General features: G+C 36.0%; 2 protein-coding genes across 2 annotated transcripts; both read right to left on the bottom strand.

Annotated features, from left to right (window-relative positions):
* Nucleotides 1-846: 846 nt before the first annotated feature.
* Nucleotides 847-1,791, bottom strand: LOC127198323 (olfactory receptor 8B3-like). The gene has a single exon (XM_051156219.1). The coding sequence runs from the start codon at nucleotides 1,783-1,785 to the stop codon at nucleotides 847-849; it is 939 nt and encodes a 312-aa protein (XP_051012176.1). The 5' UTR covers nucleotides 1,786-1,791.
* Nucleotides 1,792-17,276: 15,485 nt separating this feature from the next.
* On the bottom strand, nucleotides 17,277-18,227 carry LOC127198303 (olfactory receptor 8B8-like). Its single transcript, XM_051156201.1, has one exon. The coding sequence runs from the start codon at nucleotides 18,225-18,227 to the stop codon at nucleotides 17,277-17,279; it is 951 nt and encodes a 316-aa protein (XP_051012158.1).
* Between the last annotated feature and the right edge of the window lie 6,564 nt (nucleotides 18,228-24,791).

Raw genomic sequence — 24,791 nt, 5'->3', positions numbered from 1 at the left:
TCTTTCTTCTTACATGATTCCATTCTCTTAATGAAATAATGCCAAAAAATTTCAAAGGCATCTACAGCAAAAAGTTGTGCAACTCTTATATAGATTCATAGAACAAAAAGAAACATAGTACAGCCAACTAATAAGATGGAAATGTTACAGTAATTTTGGAGAAATTTAACTTATAAGACAAAGAAATTGTAATAAAAAAGAAATATTCATTCACTTTTTCTTTTAATGAACCTACAGGGAAAGCAGACAAGAGTATAGTGGATAATTTGGGAGGCTTGAACTCTGGTGAGGGCTAGATGGTATTGGTTTGTTTCTTTAAGTAGCTGTGTGTGATTATATAAACAATCAGTCTCTAAGTTTTAGAATTCTGCTTATAAATAGGTATATATTCTCAATATAACATGCATTTTTAAAGCTTAGCATGATAAGGAAAACACATCTAAAAAGATCATTTAAGGTATAGAGCTTACAGTTGCAAGGTGGTATATTAAAGAGTGAATCCTCTGTGTAAATTACACACTGGCATTTAAAATCAACATATTCTTCCCTAGCTAAGGAAAGATAGAGAAAGGTATAGACAGACTTTCTGCCCTATAATTTCTTTCAAGTGAAAATAAAAGTATCATCAATGAAATGCTGGCAACCTACTGTTACCTTAATCAATATCAGATCCATTCAAGTTTTGTATGAAAATATATAGAATGACAATAAGAAAAAAAATGCTCACTTACCACAATTCTTAAACAGACGAAATGTAAAAGGAACAATGACAGGAAATATTTATAAATATTATACAAAAGGTGTGATTATAATATATATTAAACACAGAAAATGTCTATGTTATAATTATATTAAAGGCTTCCTCCTATTCAGTATCTTTCTCAGGGAAACTTTAACATCATTGTTTCTCAAGCTATAGATTAAGGGGTTTAACATGGGAACCACAATGGTATAAAATATAGAAGAGACTTTTCCTTGATCAATTGATATAGCAGAGGAAGGTTTCAGGTACATAAATCCACATGAGCCAAAGAACAGCGAGACAGCAACTATATGGGAACTGCAGGTGCTGAAGGCCTTGGATCTGCCCACAGTGGATCTTATTTTAAGGATACTGGAGAGGATGAAGCCATAAGATATAAAAATGATGACACTGGGCAGAATAATGTCTTTCCCTCCTACGATGAAAATTTCTGTCTCATTGACATAAGTGCTGGTACAGGAGAGCTGCAGCAAAGGAAGGACATCACAGAAATAGTGGTTGATTGTGTTTCTGTCACAGAAGGTCAGCCTAAGCATGCAACCAGTGTGTATCATAGCATCAGAAAATCCCATCAGATATGAACCAAGCATGAGATAAGAACACACCTTTGGGGACATGGCACTACTATACAAAAGTGGATTGCAGATAGCTACATAGCGATCATAGGCCATTGACACCAGCACATAACATTCAGAAATAATAAAAAAACAAAAGAAGTAGAGTTGGGACATACATCCCATATAAGAGATAAGATTCTTCTTTAGTACAAAATTCATCAGCATCTTTGGTGAAATCACAGAAGAATAGCAGAGGTCTACAAAAGATAAGTTAAAGAGGAAGTAATACATGGGTGTGTGTAGGTGAGCATTTAACACAATTAAAATTATCAAAGTCAAATTACCCAACACTGTGATCATATACATTAATAGAAAGAGTAAGAAAAGAGGCATTTGGAGTCTGGGCTCTTCTGTTAAACCCAAGAGAATGAATTCAGTCACAATAGAGCCATTTGTCAGAGCCATTTTTCTCAAAGAGAATTTTTAAAGAGAAAAGAATGCAGAATAGATTTGCCAGCAATATCGTCTCCCCAAAATATGAGTTATACTCAGACAGTGTTTGAACGTCCTCAGCATGAAATAAAAGAATCAGCTGGCAAGTACAGTGGTGCTTGCCTGTTATTCCGGCACTTGAGAGGTAGACACAGGAAGCTCAGGCCTTCAAGGTTATTCTAGGCCATACAGTAAGTCTCAGTCCAGTGTAGGCTACAAGATACCCTGTGTGGAAAGAAAGGAAGGAACTGGGGAGCAGAAGGAGGAAAGAAAGAGTCAGGAATCTTTCACAATACATAATATATGATATCTTATACCCCTTATTAGAATCTGAAAAATTAAAAACAAAATATTCTCAGTAATTTCACCATCAAAGATGATCCTAATGTTACCATGTGCCATATTCTAATGTAACTGCTAGAAAATTCAGGGGAGAAGGATAGAGTGGAATAGGCGGGGTAGAGTTCCCTTATCTACTTGTGGGGTGCTGGCTTCAAATCACACTAGCCATTACGATCTTGTTAAGAGAAGTTGCGATTATCTGCAAAAGATCCTCAAGTTTCTGCCACTTCATATTCCCTCAGAGGAAAAGAGGCTCAGTGGACCATCACATGAGAGATCAGGCTATTTGCTCTGTGCTAAATTCTCAGAATTCTCTGTAATTCTGTCTAACTGTTTTGAGGTAATGCTTATGCAGAGTATGGAAGATTAACCAAGGGAAAGTCCACTTGTGCACCTGTACAGAAAGTATCCATGCTGGTATAAAATTTTTTTTACTGATGTAGATGTGTTGGGGTCATCCACACTCCAGTTAGGTACAACTCATCCATGCTGCTGTAAATACAATAAAGTCATTGGTTCTTCAAAATAGACTTTGGTGGAATCGTTGCTTTAATCCAGTTGTAATGCCCTATCTTAGCTGAGTTGCATTTGTTCACATCTCCCTTGGAAAAGCTCATATAGCATTCACTTATCTCATGACTTCCCTTCTTCCCCAGTACAACTATAAACAATAGGAACTGGTGATGAAGTTCCAGATTGGAGTCATTAGAGTAGGAAGCATGAACACTGATTTTAAGAAAAGCTAAGGTACTACCTGGGATGTAAAGAAACTCATGAATGTGAAAGATTGTGGGAAATGTTTATGGAGTGGAAAGTTACTAATAAAGACCTTGCAAGCATCTGTCCAGAGTTAGAGTGTTGTCTGCTCACCTTCAAGATCCTTATAGGAAAGGCACGGAATTTTAGGGCTGCAAAAGATGGAAAGTAAATTGTGTATCCTAAAACAGTACATCATTTCAGGGGGGGGGGTCAGTTATGCAAATATAAAAAGCAAGCCACTGAGTAGGAACACCTCATGATCTATACTGAACTGCAGTTATGTTCACATAAGCAGAGAGTAGCAGGTTGGTTTTTAGTATCAGTAAAAAAAAAAAAAAAAAAACAATTGATGCAAACAAAAGTTGCAATTTTTTCAATTATTCAATATAATTGAAATCTAAAGTTCAGCATGTCGACTATGGTTAACATGTGATATTTTATACTTGGGATTACCTAATAGGACTTATTTTAAAATACCTTCACACTGAACATATGCAAAAAAAGTACATACAAACTTCTTATATAAGGGGAAACATATCTGAATTAGCTTCATTGTTGAGTCACTTCACAATAAATATTTTAGTCAAAACATAAAGTTCTAATTGTCATGTGTACTATTTAAAGGTCAGTGTTATACCAATAATGTTGTTAAATAAAAACACAATATTTAGTATACATTACTAATTAAAATTGTTCGTTGAAAACTTACCTTTTCATGAGAGAAATCTTTGCTGTTTCCCTACACTGCAATTCATTCTGATTGTCACATTGGGATTTACGGCTTCAAGTTTTTAAATTATCAAGTGCGGCAGAATAAAAATAACCTTACCTAACCCCAGATACTTTTGAACTACTGGTCATAACAGATAATAAGAAATGATAGAAAATACAAATCATGATTCTTATTACCACAGTTGCCACTTGATAAGCACCCCCTACTCCAAATCCACATGGGTTTAAAATCCTTACCTAATTTTCATATGAGAAAGATAGATACAGTTTTTTTTTTTCCTTCACAGAGAAGAGATGCTAGATACAGGCAGACAGAAAATGAAGCAATTGAATTTATATACTGGGCAACTGCGTTTCTTTAGTTACCTAGGGATTCAATAGTTTAACCTGGCCTGGCCTTCTCTCTGGGGATTATACGTTGTCCAATCTTGAGCAATCGTGAACCTCAGTCTTCCGTTATTCCATTATATTTTATTCACTAAGGGCAATTGATAATGGTCCATGGATCTATGGCTACTTTTTCATGTTACTTCATTGGAGTTTTCCTTCCGGCTATGTGGTGTCACATACCGTTTCTCTTGTAAGTGCTTTGTGTCTGACAAAAGGTTGATAAGGGGAGTAGCAGTTAGAGAACCTCAGAAGCGGTCCATCCAAGGAGTCATGATAAAACTTACCAGGTGGAAAAGATACAGAACATAAATCTATAAGCAATGCTGGTACAGCTTTGTGGGGGCACATTATAAGAGAAAGTAACATGAGGAAAACTTTCACATCAAGATTAACATGGTTATAATATAAGTGTAAAGCTAATATAATGTTAAAACAATTGTGCAGTTGCTGGATCAGGTAACATAGCTCTGTTGAAGGATAAGGTAGCTGTGTTTACCTATTTCTTTTCATAGTCCTCCTGCATAAGGAGCAAGAAACTAGAACCTTTGTAAAAAAAAAAAAATTAAAAAGTCAGTTAAAGTCATTATCTAAGGAATGAGTCTGAACAGAAAGTGTCTAAGTGATAGTCCTTGCTTTCAAGTATGATGAAACATGTATATTTTTTGCATAAAAAAGTAAAAATTTTGGTTAGAAACAAGTTGATCTAAAAATTTTAATAATTGGGTCTATTACCTTAAATGAACATATCTAGTATTTGAAAATGTGACTTAATACATATTTTATTAACATTAAGTGGTTATACTTACATTCTAAAATTGAATAGCAAATATATTTTGTATCATTAGGCCTGATGAAGAGCCACTTTATTTCAAAGATTTGTTTCCCTAAAACAAATGGTTTTTAATTTTCAATGTCAGAAGTATACTCCCTAAGACAGTGGCTGCCTTGCTTCCTCCCCTACATGCATTTCTCCAGAATACTCTAGAACATCCTAAGTTGCTACCCGAATCAGTCATTGCTTTCTTAAAAGTAAAGGACGCATTTTATAAAACAACATTGAACAACCAGATTTTTCTTAAATTAACCACATTAACAGGCCTGTTACTAATCTCTGCACTCCATATAACCAACAAAGGGAAAAAATATAAAGTCAGAGAAATGTCAAATCTCTAATACATAATTTACATGCAGCAGACTGAATTAATAAAGGAGGGCAAAGCCGACTCTTTACTCCTTCTGCAGATAGACAACTCTCTAGGTCAGCACATACTGACAGCAGTAAGCATGTTTCTTGATATCATTCTACTTAAAATGATTAAATATTCAGAGTCCTAATTTGTAAAGCAAGATAACCAAATAAAATGAGCTTTAAAAATTATTGGTCTGATTATTTAAAAAAGAATAGCTCCCATAGGCTCAAATGTTTGAATGCTTAGTCACCAGAAATGGATACATTTGAAAAGGATTCAGCTATTAAAAACAAGGAATTCCTGAAATTTGTGGATAAATGGATTGAGCTAGAAATGATCATAATGAGTGAGTTAACCCAGAAGCAGAAAGACTCAAATGGTATAGACTCACTTATATCTGCATATTAGCCCAAGGGGCATGTCCCACGAAAGCCTTCACTTACCAGGAAACTGGGACAGAGGGGAGGGCATCCTATTGGGACTCTAAATGAGAGAAGCATGGGAGAATAGCAAAGTAGAAGGATACAGAGGGTCCTAGAAATCTACAAGTAGAACAATATGATAGGCAGATTTGGGCCCAGGGGTCCCGCTCAAACTAAGGCACCAGCCAAGGACAATACAGGCGGTAAACTTTAAACCCCTACCCAGATCTAGCCAATGGTCAGAACATTCTCCACAGCTGAGTGGAGAGTGGGATATGACTTTCTCACGTACTCTGATGCCTCACAGTTGACCATGTCCCCTGGAGGGGGAGACCTGGTGGCACTCAGAGGAAGGACAGCAGGTTACCAAGAAGAGACTTGATACCCTATGAGCATATACAGGGGGAGGAAATCCCCCTCAGGAACAGTCATAGGGGAGGGCAATAAGGGGAAAATGGGAGGGAGGGAAGAATGGGAGGATACAAGGGATGGGATAACCATTGAGATGTAACAAGAATAAATTAATAAAAAAAATTTTAAAAAGGAAAAGGATTAAATAAGGTAAAATAGATAGTCTTAAAAGCCCCAGGGACCTACAGAATATGGCATGTACGAAGCCTTTACTATCTTAAAGATTCTTGACAACAAAACAGGCTAACGCCTGGCAACACCCAGCCCACCTAGAGAAGATGATGAGCATCAAAGATCCTCCTTATGGAGATGGCTTCAAATGTGGCAAACCAACCACTGGGCAAAACATTCTTTGTTCTGCCACAGACAGAATTCTGTCTTAAAATGGGTAAGCTTGGATACAGGCAAAGTTGACAGCCAAGACAGGGTAAGCAAGTCTTCAATAATTCCCATCTCACAAATTTTTCTGTCAGCTATATTGGGCCAGAAGGCTGAAGATGATGCTCCAATGTTATAAAGAGTTTTGGGTGTCTCTTCTGGCAGTAAACTGTCTCTGTCTTTTTCTTTTTCTATTTTTTCCCTTCTCACTCTGGAAGCTGCTAACTTGCACTTCTGATTCACTCAAGTTATTAACTTTCTTTCCTTCTCAAGTCTCTGATGGTGTTGAAGACCTGATAGTTTAGTCTTACAATTAACCTAAGTTGTTTAGGGGTTAAAATGTTTTTAGGTATAGATAGAGGTTTGGAGTTGACAGTGATGAGAGATGATAGATATTGAATGTTCTTCAGAATTTTAGATTCACCAAAGTAGGAAATATGTTTTCTACAAGGTTGCCAAATGCAGTTAACCAAAATTGCTTGACTGTAACGTTAACATGATCTCTGATTGTATTATGGTTCTTATATGCAAAAATAAATAAATAAATAAAATTTTAAAAAAAGAAAATATAATTGAGTCATTACCAGGAAAAAAAAAAAAGGATTAGGAGGTGTGATCTTATTGGAGTAGCTGTGCCAGTGGGGGTGGGCTTTGGGGTTTCAAAAGCCTCCATCAGCCTCAGTACTTCCCTCTTTCTCTCCTGGACTGCTGATCAAGATGTAACTCGTAGATACTGTCTGATACCATGCTACCTGCCAATATCAATAGTGGACTAACCTCTGAATTTTGAAGCAAGCTCCCAATTAAACACTTTCTTTTATAAGAGTTGCCTTGGTCATGGTGTCTCTTTACAGCAATAGAATAGTGACAAAGACAATTGGCTTTTGGAATTTCTTAGAAAACATCCACAAATTTCACTTCCAATGCCTGAATATTCTCTGTAGACTTCAAGGCAAGAGTACAGGCACTAGCCCTGGATATTTCTATCTACAGACTAGATTATATCCTCGAAGCACCACAGGTCTTCCCAGGTTGGAGAGAATCTCCTCCAAGCATGCATATCCTTCTGAAGATTCTGAAAGCTTAGACTATCATTTAACAGAATTATTTGTTGACTCCACAGATGAAAAAAAAAAAAAAAAACCAATGGTCAGAGTTACTGCTTGGATACTCTTAATAACTTTCCAAAGCTGTGAGTTTGATGACAAGAGAATCTGGCAGTGTCTTTTAATCAGGAAACATGGGTAGTTAGAGTGTGGACACATTGGCTTTTGCTAAGAGGGGGAATTGGATGCCAAAGCAAAGGTTATGACCAATTGAACTACTGTGCGAGTCTCAGACTAGTAAGATGGTACACTAAGGCATACTGCTCCCTGTTGACAGCATCCTTTACAGTATAGTCAGTTCAAGAGAAATTGAAGGCAGAATGACTGTTATTTGCCTTTCTGTTGTTTGAGACATTAAAAACATGTGTGAAGACCTTGCGATCTCTCCTGGACAACAGAGATGTGGCACATGAGGGACTCCATTCAACTGTAGATAAGAATAAGGATTTTATTATTTCTTTGTTGGTTGGTTTTCCTGGTTTGGCCAACATGGCCAGAGCTTTTCAGGCCTATGCAGCTGGAGCTAGAGACAGTAGACTTCTGATAGGTCTTATTTTCCATGTATTCTTGTCCTCTACTGAGGCTAGTGAGCAAGGTACTTTGGTGGGATGGTGACCCCTCCAAGGGAACTACTTGGGCCTGAGACTATCCTGCCATGTAAGTATACCATAAGTTTAACCCATTCTACTCAATAATTTAATTTTGATAATTAGTATATATATATGTACATATACACATATGTAAACACCGTATGAGTTTATGTATATAATGTATATGTATATGTACATGTACACGTATAAGTATATACCTAATTTCCTGGTTAGGATTCATTGGGGTGAAACACAATGACCAAGTCAACTTGGGAGGAAAGGGTCACATCATTGTTTATCAACAAAGAAAGTCAGGACAGGAACATGCTATAGGTTTGCCAAAAGCCCAATCTTATGGAAGCATTCTTTTTTAAAATTAAACATTTTTTATTTTTTATGTATACATTTATATTATTATACGTATATACAATAAACTACCTATAGCAAGAAAAACCATGACGTAGTCAGGAATTATATAAGTGTTACATTCTTGGTGTTTTGGCTATTTGTATTTGGCAGCCTTGAAGAAAACATCTTTTCTATCTTGGTGCATCTAGAATTCTGAATGGAATCAATCTCCATCACATCTTAACTCCTAAATAACTAAGTTTCATTGTAAAATTAAGCTCCCTGGTCTTCAACCCTATGAGAAGGAATAAGCTTGATTAGCTGAGTATGCTGGGAGTGCAGGTTAGTAGCTTTCCAAATGAGAAGAGGACAGAGACAGTTTGTTACCTGAATAGTCACCTAAAACTCTCTATTATGTTGGAGCATCTTCTTCAGCCTTCTGGCATAATATATCTGACAGACATACTTGTGAGGCAGGAACTACTGAAGACTTGCCTAAACTGTCTTGGCAAAGTTTGTCTGCCAACTCTGCCTGCATCCCCTTTTAAGGCAGAATTCTGTCTGTGGTAGAAATGAGGACATGTTTCCCAGTAGCTTGTTTGCCACATCTCCATAAAGAGGTTCTTTGATGCTCATCATCCTCTTTGAGGTAGGTTGAGTGTTGCCAGGAATTAACCTGTCTTATTTTCAGTGAATCTTTAAAATAATAAACGCATTTTTAAATGCCATATACTGCATCTCTCTGAGGTTTTTGAAGACCTTATCTTTCTATAGAATCATATCTATCCGCTACACCTAAGATTTATATACTTATGATAAAAGTAGACTAGTAATTGATATGACCATGATTTGATCAACTAACAATTAACTTGCATAACTTATTTATCCTAAACAGCTGGCAATAGCACTTTCAAAGTATTGGAAGTAAACCTTGTATTATAATTAATTTATATGGGTACAATACCTCATATTAGAATTGAAATATATATATATATATATGTATATATATATTAGAGTTGAAATATATATATATATATATAGTGTGAGTAATCTTCCATTTGAATTTCATACTACTGTATCTAAAATTAAACTTATTTTGCATCGATATACAAAATTCTATACCAATGAATTAAAAATAACCTTCTGAGTGACAACTGGGGTATTAATCTGAGGAGTAGATTCACCATTCTACTTTTTGTCCTATCTTCCATATATATTTCTACATTCCCCCTTCTTTCTTTTCAATGCCTATCTCCAAACCTAAGAATGTAAGATAAAGGAAAAGAGAGGCATCTCTGAGTTAACCTTGTTTTCTCTCCAAATAAGACTGAGCTTTCCTCCTCTCAGATGAGTTGAGTTTGGTCAAATTGACATAAAACTATCCTGTACAATGATGTTAAATATTATTTTACATTAAAATAACTTTAAGTTGACTTTAAACCTGTTTTGTTTTGAATTTCTTCTGTTGGCACTCAAAGGAGAAACAAAAAGGCAGAAATAGAGAAGCAAGTCTGACCTTAGACAGTTGAGAGCTTGTTCTTTGGCAGGCTCATTCAGAAAATTCATGATCTCATATACATGGATGGTTGAGCCATATGTCTCATGTCATGCAGGCAGATGATAAAATGCCTCATGCCATGTTGAGGTGATTAGGGAATACCCACAGGAAGAATAAAAGCTTAATAGGGACAGAAGTAACTACCACATTATATTATATTCCCTGCCATATGCCCTCCTTTCTGGAATTGCCTTGCCTGGCCAAAAAGAAAGGTAGAAATTATCAAGAACTTTCACACGAACTCAGATGCCCCGTATTTGACCCCCTGGAGGGAAAGGCCTGGTGGCACTCAGAGCAAGGATAACAGGCTACCAAGAAGAGATTTGATACCCTATGAGCATATACAGGGGGAGGGGGTCTCCCCCAGTCACAGTCATAGGGGATGGGAGTAAGGGGGTAAGTGGGAGGAATGGGAAGATACAAGGGATGGGATAACAATTGAGATGTAATATGAATGAATTAATAAAAAAAAGACAAAAAAAAAAAAAAGACCCTATTCTATGGCCTGTTCACCAGCTCTTGCCTCCAGGTTCCTGCCATGCTTGAGTTTCTATCCAGTGATGGACTGTTACTGAAAGTGTAAATAAAATAACATTGCTTTTGATCACTGTTACTACATTAGACACCCTAATGAGGACACTGACAAGATCAAAGAGGAACTGGAGAGGAGCCAGTGTATGGCCCTTGTGATGAGTGGTAGGACATACACTTGAGCCAGATCTGCCTGGGGAAGGTATAGTCGCAGGCATTCTGATATATTTACTATTGTCTTTGTCTTAGGTTGATGTGTCTCCTTGTTGTAGAGGCATCTGCACATCTCTTGCTCTCAGTAATCAACCAATATTGAGCTGTATGAATGTGAAGCATCTTCAATGTGATCCTATACTGGTGTCTTCTACGATGTACGAAGTTTCACAACTCATAAGCAATAAAATCTATTGTATGAATACAAATGTATTCCCTAAATGGCAGTTGTACTAGATAATGTTCCACAGTCACTAAAACTATTATCTCTGGGACATGATAATAAGGAAACCATGGCAGCAGTAGTGTAAGTATGGATGATAAGAAGTGCAACAGAATCTTCCCAGCTCTGTCGAGAAAGATTTTATCTGCATAAGAGGGCATTAACAAAGGGACAGGGAAACAACACATTAGGAGTCTATGGTCTGCGTAGGCTTCTGGTTCGGCAGAAAGGGGAGTAAAAGGGTGAATGTCATGATAGATATTGCTTGGTTTTCCTTTATGTGGTAGAATGCAAAGAAAAGTGTTTACAGATAAGATCTTGGGGCTCTGGAAATGGCTTGGTAATTAAGAGCACATTTTACTCTTGCAGATGACCCAGATGTGGTTTCTGGGATCTCCATCAGATGGTTCACAACTGTTTGTAATTCTACTTACAGGAGGTGTAACATCCCTTTTTGGGCTACATGTAGGTGAGGCACATATGCCTAAAGAGACATGAACACACACAAACGTTTAAAAAATATTTGTGCTAACAATCCTTTCCAGAAATCTAACAACTTGAAATAAAAAGGGATTAAAAATTAAGGTAGAATAGTGAGAAAACTGTGGTAACAGATCTGAACTTTAAAATAGAAGAAGAAAAAAAATATGGTGCAATGTGCAGATAATTGATGCCATGTTTATGAATACAAGAGGATGATAACTCATCGACTGAGATAACAGCAGCATAGATATTAGTACTTCAAGAAACTTGTCCTTTAGCAATCTATACTGAGTTGGGATGAATTAAAAGGCCTGATTATACTAATGACCCACCTGAGAAAGTGGAACTGGCAGATGCTGGTCAGTAACTGTGGGGACAACAAGAAGTGAAGGAGAATTTATAATAGAATTGAACAGGAAACCAGAGTGCCTGAAACCTTTCCACATAGTAAGCCACAAACCCTTGAGTGATCCTAGGAGCCAAGGAACAAATTTCTTTTGTGAAAATATAGTCCATTCTCCCTCAGGTACCACACCAGCCATGGCATTGCCTGATGCTCTCCGATCTTGAGGTTTCCTCTGCCTGAAAAATTAGTCAATTATGTTTAAATTCAACTTCACTCAAGTTTTCAGGACAAGGCTGTAGATCTCCACACTGCTGTTTAACATAATTATTCAATGAAATTCTCTTGGGAAGATAAAAATTTGAATGATCAAAGCTCCATATTTTCTATGCAAAGCAAAGTAGATGAAATACTTCATATAGTGCTTACCTTACTTAACAGAGAGATCACAATGGTGGGGATAAAACTGTATGTGTCAATTACTAATACCATTTCATATCATCATATTTGACTTTATTTCATCATCACAATCTTCAGAGCGATTTAAATAAAAGATCTTGGAATTTGTCTTGTGTTTGTTGTAGCTCTACTTTATTTCATTGTAAAAATTTTCATCTTTCATAATATTTACATATGTTACTAAAATATTTGATTTTGCTAGAAATTGATAACCTATAACTGTTACAAAATAATGAAATATTATATGGTTTTGTCTATATTGTTCATGTATGTGTGTTTAAGTACTGAAATGAGTAAATAAATTAATATATCTTATGCTATAACCAGAAGATAAGTTCCGCAAAGCCCAGAGACTCCAGTAATGAAAGGAAGATATAGCTCTCTGAATATGCTTGAGTTGGAAAAAGCAGACCACAGAACACACAATTAATGTTATAAAACCACTACATAAAATCATAGTTGAAGTTGTATGTGTATATGTCTTGTGTTTGTAGTGTTGCATAAAAATTCTGGTAAAGAGGATTTGAGAAATGGGTTCAACACTGATTAGAGGTTGAGGAAATGTAAAACACAAAACTCGTGACTGTGTCTACTTTGCTAGTTGTATAGCAGGGTGCACAAAGAGCCTATGCAGCCCTGGTTATGAGCAGCAATAGCAACTTTCTCAAAGAAAAGTAAATTAATCAAATCCACAGCTTGATCATTTTTCATTATAGACCTAATCAAAGCTTTCCCATAAAGTAAAAATATCCATTTCCTTATATACCTTAGATTAATTCCATCGTTTCCAGGTCTAACACACAGTTGGGAGAGCTTCAACAATTACATTTTCTTTCACATTTTATATACTGCTGTTCACATAACCAATCACAAATATACAATCAGATTTAAAAACTAAGGCTATGAAGTACCTGTAAAAACAAAGAATCTAATACATTAAATAAGATTGGCTACTGAATTATTTAAGCTTGTGTTCTTCTAATGTATTCTCCACCTCAAGATTTGTAAACTGCATTTATACTTCTAAATTAATTTTACAAACAATTTTAAAATATTGGTATCATTACAGAAGTTGCCAGTTCTGAAAATGAAAGAGACTATTGTGAGGGCTGCCACATGATACACATATAGTAATCTAAATCCACCTGCAATGTCTACAAAGGCTCCCAACAACACAGACATTATTTTGCTATTGAAATATTTTTATTCCATACAGAAAATGGTTTTTCTACATCTTTTGTAGACTACAAATAGAAAAAAGTATCATTATTGTAGTTCAGATATTTTATACATGTATAAATCATTGAATTAAGCCAAGCATGTTGGTGGTAATGCCATTGAATAGGAAAGAAGTGATTATGTTGAACAGTAAAACAAGACTTAAACTAAAGTCTGTATCTAAAACTAAGCAACAGAGACTGCAAACACCTAATTTCAATTTTTCAAAACCTAAACATTTAATCAATACTGGATGAAAAATGTAAATGTTATTATAATTATCTTGGGAAGTATTTTAACTTTAAAGAAGTATCAGATGAGGAATCAATCAGATCAGTCTTTTTTTTTTTTTTTTTTTTTTTTTGGCTTACTTTCTCCAAGGTGGAGAAAAACTACTGTTCTTTGCTTAGACCATATCACCACAGTTTAGCCTACTTAACAACCCTTTTCAAATACTTGTTGTTCTCACATCAAGAAGGAATTTATTGTTTTATATTTCACATGGGAATTACACAAGGAAACAAGAAGACAGGGGTAATTTAGTTCTGTTAAGGCATTCTACTTTCTGGAAATAAACTTCGTTTCATATGAAATAGCATAAGCCAACATTACATCTAATGAATCCTATCCTCTATTTTCTATAACTTAGCACATGCCTGCCTTTCAATCTGACCACTTTTACCCCCAACATTCTTATCACCCTCCTACCGTCCCCATCTCCACAAATCTAATCTTCACATATTTATGTCTACTCACCTCTTGTGGTCACCCACAGAAATTAACCAAGAACATCAGTGTGATTACCAGGTTAGAGCTAGTCATCAAAGCCTGCCGGGATCAACAGTATGAATACAATTAAAGGCATAAATTTCTCTTGTCCCAACATCTATCAGTAGCCAATAATTGAGAGTAAAATTAGGGCTTTATAAATTCTCATGCCCTTTGACTGACTGGCCTTGTGTATGCCCATTGCAGATGATGAGTGGGCTTACACATGTATTGAGAAGGCCATTTCATAGCCCTACACCTTACCTTCTGACATGTACATTGTTTCTGCCTTCTCTTCCACAATGTTTCTTACACTTTGTTGTGGTGGTGGTGGTGGGGTGATATTTAGGGTTGGGCTAACAATCACTCCCTGTGTTTTGCATCTTGTGCAATCATAAATCTACGCTTTCACCACCAACCACTGTAAGAAGAGGCTTCCGTGATTATGGGTGTGAGCTGTTTTGCGGGTGGTTACAAGCATGAGTGTTTCAGGGGCCGTCTGCCGTGTCACAGTACATAACCATCAAAATTATGCTCCATGCACAGACCTAACACCTCCCCAAACTGGGGCTGTTAGTCAGGCTTACCCTGCTAGATGCTGTGAGACATGAGTTACCCACAACAGTCAGGTTAAAGCCTGCCACAAAAAAAAAGGTTAAGAACTTCCATTGTTCCATTTTTTTTTCTTCACAGATTCCTTCTGCTTAATGCAGTTGCAATTATAACTCACTTTCAAAAACCCTTAAGCTGTTCTTTCTTCTTTGTTCCTCACAAATGGCACCACAGTATTTTGTTTGCTACTTTTCGAAATGCTTATTGTGAGCATTCATCATGACGATAAGACCTAGAAAAGCCTTATGAACAGAGAATAGCGATAAACTTCTGCAGAGCAAGAAATTTAAGAAGGCTGCTATGAACATGGTTGAGCAAATTTTCTTGTTGTGTGCTGGAGCATCCTCTGGGTATATTCCAAGGAGTGGAATAGCTGGGTCTTGAGGAAGCCCTATTCCCATTTTTCTGAGATAGCACCAGATAGATTTCCAAAGTGGCTGTACTAGTTTGCATTCCCACCAGCAATGAAGGAGTGTTCCTCTCTCCCCACATGCTCGCCAACATGTGGTGTCGCTTGAATTTTTGCAGCCTTATTCATAATAGCCAGAACATGGAAACAGCCTAAGTGTCCCTCAGTAGAAGAGTGGATAAAGAAACTGTGGTACATATACACTATGGAATACTATTCAGCTATTAAAAACAGGGAATTCCTGAAATTTGTGGATAAATGGATTGAGCTAGAAATGATCATAATGAGTGAGTTAACCCAGAAGCAGAAAGACTCAAATGGTATAGACTCACTTATATCTGCATACTAGCCCAAGGGGCATGTCCCACGAAAGCCTTCACTTTCCAGGAAACTGGGACAGAGGGGAGGGCATCCTATTGGGACTCTAAATGAGAGACACATGGGAGAATAGCAAAATAAAAGGATACAGAGGGTCCTAGAAATCTACAAGTAGAACAATATGATAGGCAGATTTGGGCCCAGGGGTCCCGCTCAAACTAAGGCACCAGCCAAGGACAATACAGGAGGTAAACTTTAAACCCCTTCCCAGATCTAGCCAATGGTCAGAATATTCTCCACAGTTGAGTGGAGAGTGTGATATGACTTTCTCACGTACTCTTGTGCCTCACAGTTGACTATGTCCCCTGGAGGGGGAGACCTGGTGGCACTCAGAGGAAGGGCAGCAAGTAGCCAAGAAGAGACTTGATACCCTATGAGAATATACAGGGGGAGGAAATTCCCCCCTCAGGAACAGTCATAGGGGAGGGGAATAATGGGAAAATGGCGGGGGGGGGGAGGGAGGAATGGGAGGATACAAGGAATGGGATAAACATTGAGATGTAACAAGAATAAATTAATAAAAAAGAAATTTAAGAAGAAATTTCAGTTGAATTTCCATTAATCATTCTCCACACTAAGATCTTATTTGTTATGTATTCCTTTTACATGTGTCTCATTTGTAAAGTTCCTAAGACCATATCCTTCAACATCAAGACCTAAAAAATATTTGAGATGCTTTTTGCAAATGAAGTCATCTTCTGAACTTTCTACTCCCATCTACACTGGCACAACAGCCATGACATTTCCCAATAGACAGAACCGTTAAGAAGTTTCCTTGAAGAAATGCTGCTGCAACAATATCCCTCTACTGGATTTATATTTCATGTAGAAAATGTAAAATGTAAAATACACCAATTTAGGGAAATAACACTAATAAAATAATGTAGACAGAAAGGATGCCAGAATAGATGCAAGAATTGATAGGAAGAATATAATGTATCTTCCTGGAACCTACATTCTAAGAACTGTGTGGTATTACATAAATTATTAACACAGACAAACTTAAGATTCATCCTAATATAATAAACATATAGTGATGATCTCTAAAACGTATTATTATCTTTAAACAGAAAGTATCAGGCAGCTGACAAAAGAATGCTTAATGCATATTATCTAGTGCTACATCAGGGGTTGTATTTAGTTTAACAGGTTTAATGCAGAGGCATGCTCATCTATTAGACATTGGGATTTTGAAAATGACATCACCAAGTACAGGACAGAAGACGAGAATACAGATATGATACATGTTCATATTTTAATTCAACTGACAAATAAAACCTGTCCTCCCAAAGGAATTCAGGCAGCCTAGTATTGTTTTAAACAATGGCAAGAGCCATTCACTGTTTCCTAGGAAATGTCCATAACATGAGGGAATGAGTAAAATAAGCTCTGCCCTGTTGTTAAAAGAAAAGAATGACTAAAGACATTCTACTTAGGGAAAGGGAACAAAAAAAAAAAACTATTATAAAAATAAAAGCTGCAAATAAGAGACCTCTGATTTATCTCTCTATGGTAAGAAAAAAAATGTAACATGAAAGATCATATAAACTTTCTGTGCTAAACTAATAAGCAAAAAATAATTAAATAAATACAGATTCTGATTAAAATATTTTCTTGCTCAGAGTTTTTCTCCAGGCAACTTTAACATCTTTGTTCCTTAAGCTATAAATTAATGGATTCATCATGGGAATTACAGTGGTATAAATAATGGAGGATGTTTTTCCGTTATTCATGGGTCCAGCTGAGTTGGGTTTGAGGTACATAAATGCACCAGATCCAAAGAACAGAGAGACAGCAATTATGTGAGAACTGCAGGTGCTGAAGGCTTTTGACCGGCCCTCAGTGGACCTCATTTGAAATATGCTGGTAAGGATGAAGCCATAAGAAATAAAGATGATGACAGTGGGCACAATGATGTCTTTTCCTGCTACAATGAAAATCTCAATCTTATTGACATAAGTGCTGGTGCAGGAGAGTTCCAGCAAAGGGAGGACATCACAGAAATAGTGGTTGATTATGTTTCCATCACAGAATGTCAGTCTCAGGACACATCCAGTGTGGATCATAGCACCAGAAAGTGCCATGAAATAGGAGCCAAGCATAAGATAGGAACACACCTTAGGAGACATGGTAATGTTATACAAGAGTGGATTGCAGACAGCCACATAGCGATCATAAGCCATTGATGTTAGGACATAACACTCAGAAATGACACAGAAACAAAATAAGTAGAACTGAGTCATACATCCCACATAGGAGATAACATTTTCCTTTAGTACAAAGTTCATAAGCATTTTTGGTGTAATTACAGAAGAGTAGCAAAAATCTACGAAGGATAAATTAAAAAGAAAAAAATACATAGGGGTGTGAAGGTGAGAATTCAGAACAATGAGAATAATTAAAGCCAAATTCCCCAATGTAGTTATCATATACATTACTAAAAAAAGCAGGAATAGGGGCATTTGGAGGTCAGGCTGCTCTATCAGCCCTAAGAGAATGAATTCAGTTACCACAGAGCCATTTGCAGCAGCCATTCTTTTATAAGACACCATGTGAAACATAAATACATGGTGGGATTAGAGGCTCATGCAAGACTTGCCACCATCATTTTAAAGAACTGAGAGCAGGGCTTTCAAATCCTATAGTGACTACAATAGAAGCCAAGAGGAAAGGGAGACGTATGATAGCACTGCCCTTATATCACTATTTCTTGTACCTCCTCCATGAGACAAACAGAAGCTCTCATTACTGGGTTTTACAATTAATTCGGACTGAAATCTGAGTGAGTTAAAACCATGAACACTTTCTAATTAAAAAAAAAAAAAAAAGAACAAGAATCTAGGAATGGTGTGAATTCTGCTATAGTAACATTAGGTTCTATGATGTGAGTATTATACACGCCAAGTGAACTTAGTAATTTAAGCATCACAACACAGACGTCTACTGACTCTGAAAAAGACTCAGCCTTCTTGTCTTGGTCATCCATCTGGAAATTTCTCTCGAATCTTAGGACTTTACAAAATGAGAAGGAGATGGCACAACTCTGGTTCTTGGACTGTACAAGTTTGAAGTCACTACAATGAAACACATTTAGGGACATGTTACATGAAATTCACTCTATGTGAAATCTCAGTTATGTTCACACAAACAGAGAGTATGGTGCTTTCTGCTGGAATGCAAGAAACAAAACTTATTTGATTTGATCAAAATGAAATAAAGTTAAATTATATAACATGTTTAATTTCTAGACTGTTCAACATGTTAATGAAAATTAGCTATGCCACAGTGTATATACAACTTCCGAAGATGATACAGCATAAAATATGGATCTTATTACATGTGCATACACCAAAGCTTCCCAGTGTTGAAGGGAATATATGCCAATTATCTTCATTGAAAAATTATTTCACATTGAAATGCAAACAATTATATATACATATATGTTTCATATATATATAAATTACCTTATAATTCATGTCAATCAAATTGTTTTAAAGATCAAGAAAATAATATGACTATTTTTAAAGCTTATCTACTCCTTATCTTTTTTATTTACTGTTGTGGTCCTTGGTGAACAGTTTTTGGATCTGCAGTATTGGTATGTTTTATTTTAGGAGCTTGCAGCACAACAAATGCTCTAATTCTACAAACTTACACATACTTTAAAATAGTAATCCTTAATCCACTAAAAAAACATCAGAAAGAATAAGCATCTAGTCTGTTATCACTCTAACCACAGAGACACCAGACACTTCAAATGAGTTTAGTAACATAATACACATTGCTGTGTGCAAAGTAAACACTTACTCAGCATCTTAAGAGGAACGGAAAGCAGAATTACAAAGGGATGGAGGCGATATCACTTTCATACTCTACCATGATGCATAACTCATATCTTGGGGAATTGAGTTGTGCACACACTTCTCTACGGGGATTTTACATATTCTGTGCTTGAGCCAATTCTGAACTCTCACCTGCTAATCACTTCGATCTCTTCTGGGATAGCTATAGCTTTTATTCTTTCTCTCATTGTTCACAGGTCTCTATTGGTAATAGTATATAAAAGACTCTAACTATTTGATGCAAAATATATCAATGACTATAGTAACATAATTCATGTATTATCTCTCATGTCATATCATTCATTCAAAAAAAAGTATTTGGTCTTCTCAGAGAAAACGTAGGTGTGTTATACATGCTAAGCAAGTAGTCTACAACCAAACTAATTTTTTCATCTCTCAAATTAGTGTAATTCATTGTATAATTTCTAAGATTTTTGCACTTTCTATAAGTTCCTGCTTGAAATTCCTTCTTACTCTGCTTAATCAATACATTAATGATTGGGTACACAGTTTCTAACCCTGTTATAGAACAGAATGAGGACTGTAATGGGTCTGTATTTGATGCTCTCTCATGCACTCCCTTATTATGATAGTTTGGAGAGTTTACTGAACTTCTTTGTGCCTCAGGTTTTGCTTTGTAAGATAAGAATTGTAGAAATATGTCTTCTACTGGAAGATGTCCTGTCTATGGTAAACAGTGAAATATCATCTCTGAGTATATGTGTTCTTGGATGTATAAAAGGGCTTTGTGCATACTAATGTATCATTGTTTGATACAATACTAAATTGAATGACTTTTAAAATGCAGTAAAATATTGGATTATAAATACCCTAGAGATTACTGGTTTGGGGAGGACATGTTTGAAATATGTACTAATAAGCTTCATGTTGTATCTCTTGACATGTTCCCTTAACTGGAAATCTTTTTTTAAAGAGTCCAGATATTTTTTCTGTTTTTTATTTTAAAAAAAACTTCATGCAACTATCTCCCAAATATATAGGCACAGCAAAACACATCTTTTTTTAAAAAAGAAAAAAGCAACAGTGTATTTTAATGAATAATGAAGCTACAACATACCTGAGCTTAATTTATACATCATAAAGAACCAAGGAGAGAAAAAACAAAAATTAACAATGCTACTGTACTTTTCTTTAATAAAATAACACTAATAATATAAAGTAGACAGAGAGAAAATGATGGTAGGTGTAAAAGACTAAGGAATTTTCCCATGACCGTCAGTTTCTCATTATGTACATCATTAATGTAGCTGAATTTCAGTATGTTATTTATTTTAGAAATATGTTTAAAAAATACAACTGAGCTTATTTATATTTAGAGAGTAAATATCAAAAATCTGAGAAAAGAATGTGCAGTGCATATTTTTTAAAGGTGCAATGTATATTGTGTCCAATGACTGATGCAGAGCTGTTTGTGTGTGTTTAACAATGGCACTTAACACTTAAATAATTTTGTTGAGAAGGTAAGCACACAACCGAACATAGAATGCCAGAACTGCATAACACTCAGGTGATGGGCGTGACTGTTCCTCCACAAAGACCTATTGGCGACCTATTAATACTGTAATCAATGAAGAAATATTTCTTTATATTATACAATATGAATTATAATGATACACACATACGTATACAATTATGTAATATACATATTTATGAATCAGTTATTGTATACACACAATAAGAATTGAAAAGGTAAAACATCACTGATGTAATATGTAGTGTTTTATTTTTCAGTAAAAATGTGTTAAAAAATCACTGGAGGTAAAACAATGCATATGGTAAAAAAAAAAAAAAAAAAAAAAAAAAAAAAAAACTATACTATAAAACAAATGTGCAAACCTAGAATAAATATGGCTAAAGAAGTCCAAGCAAACCCATACTAGCCAAAGGATCATTCTGCGGTCTAACAATAAGCACAAGGAGAATTAGTGTCTACTCAAAAACCTCGCCTGTCCAGAGTTCTACTTAATAAAGCTTTAATGTCTTTGCTTCTCAAGCTGAAGACTAAGGGATTCGCCATTGGAGCAATTATTATATTAAAAAGAAAATATTTATCAGCATGTTGGCTGTGATCACAAAGGAATAACTAAGGTCAATGAAGGACAAATTAAAGAGGAAATTTAACACAATTAGTATAATCAATGCTAAATTCTTCAATGAAGTTATAATATATGTTACAAAGAAGAATATGAAAAGAAGTATTTGTAACTCAGGCTTGCTAGTTAACCACAAAAGAACAAATTCAGTTACGCTATGCAAAAAATGTCTAGAAACAACACACATGAAATCAATAACTCCTTCCCATGAAATCAGTGTCTATTTCATATTGGAATCTATGATCTAAACCTATGTGAAGGATATCATGGCCCTCATAAAGCATGGAATCTTATAGTACCATTTTCATGGTGCATTGACAACAGAAAAGAGTGACTTGTGTTGGCCAGGATGTACTTTTTTCTGTCTCACCTCTTCTTTATTGTTTTATTCTCTGCCAAGTACAGAGAAAGCAAGACAAATGCCTTAAGAAAAATCCTATGTGTCGAAAACTCTGAGCTTTGACTATGCAGAAAGGCATTTTTGATACTTGATGTCTAGTAACTCTAAATGTTCCCTGCATGCATATTTAGTATATTCTTCTGATAAAACAACCATATATTAGGGTAGAACAAATGGGGAGAAAAGATGAAATTGAGGATCCTGAGATTCACATCGATGTGAAGCCATTCTATGAGTCAAAAAGCAACACTATAAAGGGGGAAGTCCTTCATTATCTCCATATATGTTTGATTTTAATAAAATATATGCAATGGGAATAGAAAGATAAGAAATTTGTTGGTAGGATTTTTGAGAATGTAAATCAGATGATGATGTCTAAGATGAAGAATGAAATCCTGCTGCTTCCTCAACATAGTTATTTATTCTTCTCCTGGAGGTGAACACCAGGCTTTGATTCTAAGAGAAGTATGCACACAGTTATTTTCTTATGTCACTCAGACATATCTCTGAACTCTTCTTCTCATGTTAAAGTGCTGCTCCTTATTCTAACAGCTTTCCCTTTATCACACTTAGCATTTAAGTGACATCAGAAGCTTCAAGGGAGTTTAATTTTAGAAAGTGCTTAGAATGTGAAAGGTTGGAACTGCTTGTCTCATCCAAGGTAGGAGAGTTTAGATAGGAAAAGAAATGAGTACTGTGATTACAGGTCTGTGCCACTGCTAAATGTCTCTCAGCTGAAGAATGGATAAAGAACCAGAGGATTCAGGAGCCCCACAAGGCGCCAATCAATGCTGATGAATCTGGACCCAGGGGCGTCTGCACAAACTGTTGTACCAACCAAGGACAATGCATGCAGCGAACCTAGACCCCCTGTTCAGATCTAGCCAATGGACAGACCATTCTCCCCAGTTGTGAAGAGAGTGAGGATTCGCTTTGACAGGAACTCTGGTCCCCCAACCTTGATCACATCCCCTTGGTGAGGAGGCCTGCTGGTCCCACAGAGAAAGGGGAAGCAGGCTATCTGGATCAGACCTGATAGGCCATGGTCATATGATATGGGATGAGGTCCTCTTCTGTCAGAGGTCTAGGGGAGGGTGATAGGGCAGAAGAGGGAGGGAGGGAGGGTGGAAATGGGAAGATACCAGCCAGGGGATAACATTCCAGATGCAATCTCAATAAATTATAATACAAATTAAAATGGAAGAAAGGAAAGAAGGAAGGAAGGGAGGGAGGAGGAAAAGAAGGAAGAAACAAAAAGCCTCACCTTAGAGGAACAGCATTTCTTCCTTTTTTTAAACTGCTAAAATAGCTTGATTGTGATTTCTGCTTCTAAGTTTAGTATGGTGACAAATGCCGGGATAGTTTGTATTTCTAAATGCTAGCATGGTGATGATACATTAATCTGCTAGTTCTGAAAGCCCCAGAAGCCACTGCAGTGGAAGGGAAGACTTCTTCCCATCACCTGCCCGAAACAGAAGTCCTTTGGACAGACTGTGCTTGACCTCTCATTAAATCAGCTTGTGGGGGACTAAGCAGCAGATGCTGCTGACGGGAACGCAGATGTAATCTCTTTAACCTTGTCCTGTAAGGCGTGCACAAGTCATGACCGGGGAATTCAAAGTAAATTAGGTTTTTCCATGAAAGTCTATCATCTAAATTCAGTTTGATTAAAATGATGCCTGATTTGTATCTGCCAATTAAAAAAAAAAAGGAAAAAAGAAAAAAAAATCAATTAAAAAAAAAGTGAAGGGACTTGTGCTTCCTAGATCTTATCTCTTCTAGCATGACCTTCTATTTGGGGGTCATATAGCCTTTGTGCTTATGCTAGTACTTATATACTTACTTATTGCTACATTTAAAATATTTTATTAAATTTATTCATTTACTTGTTTGCTTTTAATCTGTGAGTCCTCAGCCTGTATGTACACTTGCATGCCAGAAAAGGGCATCAGATCTTTCTGTAAATGTTTGTGAGCCACCGTGTGGTTGCCAGGAATTGAACTCAGAACCTCTGGAAGACCAAACAGTCATCTCAACAACATGTTAGTCCTACATTTTAAATGGTGATATTGTGTAGAAATAACCCACAGACTTTCTAATTAGTTTATCAAAAACTGTTCAAGGACTGCAGCAACATACCTCAGATATTTTTCTCTCCTGATGATTCTAGAAATCTATTTATTTATTTATTTATTTATTTATTTATTTATTTATTTATTTGTGTTCCGGGAATGAATTCCAGAGTCTCGCGTACATTATGTCAGCGTGTTACCCCTAAACAATATATCCACCTCCCTCACAATATTTTGATACGTTGTACTCCTTCTGTGATTTAGCATTATTTGAAGCTGCGTCTACGTTTTTAATTCTTCAGAGCATGATTAGCAATCATATAAGCAATTTATATATTTGCGTTAGGAAAAAAATTGAGGCAAAAGTGCTGGAGATTTTTTTAAATCCTCATCTCAGATTCCTATAAGAAAAGAATTTGAGTGACTTATTTAACAAGAAGGAAGTGGATTCTTGTTTGTAAATTATGGACGGTGTTAAATAAGTGTGGCGCACCCTTATTGGATTCTTTTATGACTGGAAAAGGAAAAGAGACTCAGGCACAACAATGTTCTTCAGAGAAGAAATGATAAAATATTATCCATGAGTGCAAAGGTTCTTGCTCTGCCACATTCCTTGCTATGTATTTATAATTTATAATTACATATAAATATATATGCATACATATTTATTAGTGAGTCATTGGGAGAA

This window comes from Acomys russatus, chromosome 14 (genome assembly GCF_903995435.1).
Source record: "Acomys russatus chromosome 14, mAcoRus1.1, whole genome shotgun sequence".
In the NCBI taxonomy this organism is placed as follows: Eukaryota; Metazoa; Chordata; class Mammalia; order Rodentia; family Muridae; genus Acomys; species Acomys russatus.
This window is presented reverse-complemented; position numbering and strand designations above follow the sequence as displayed.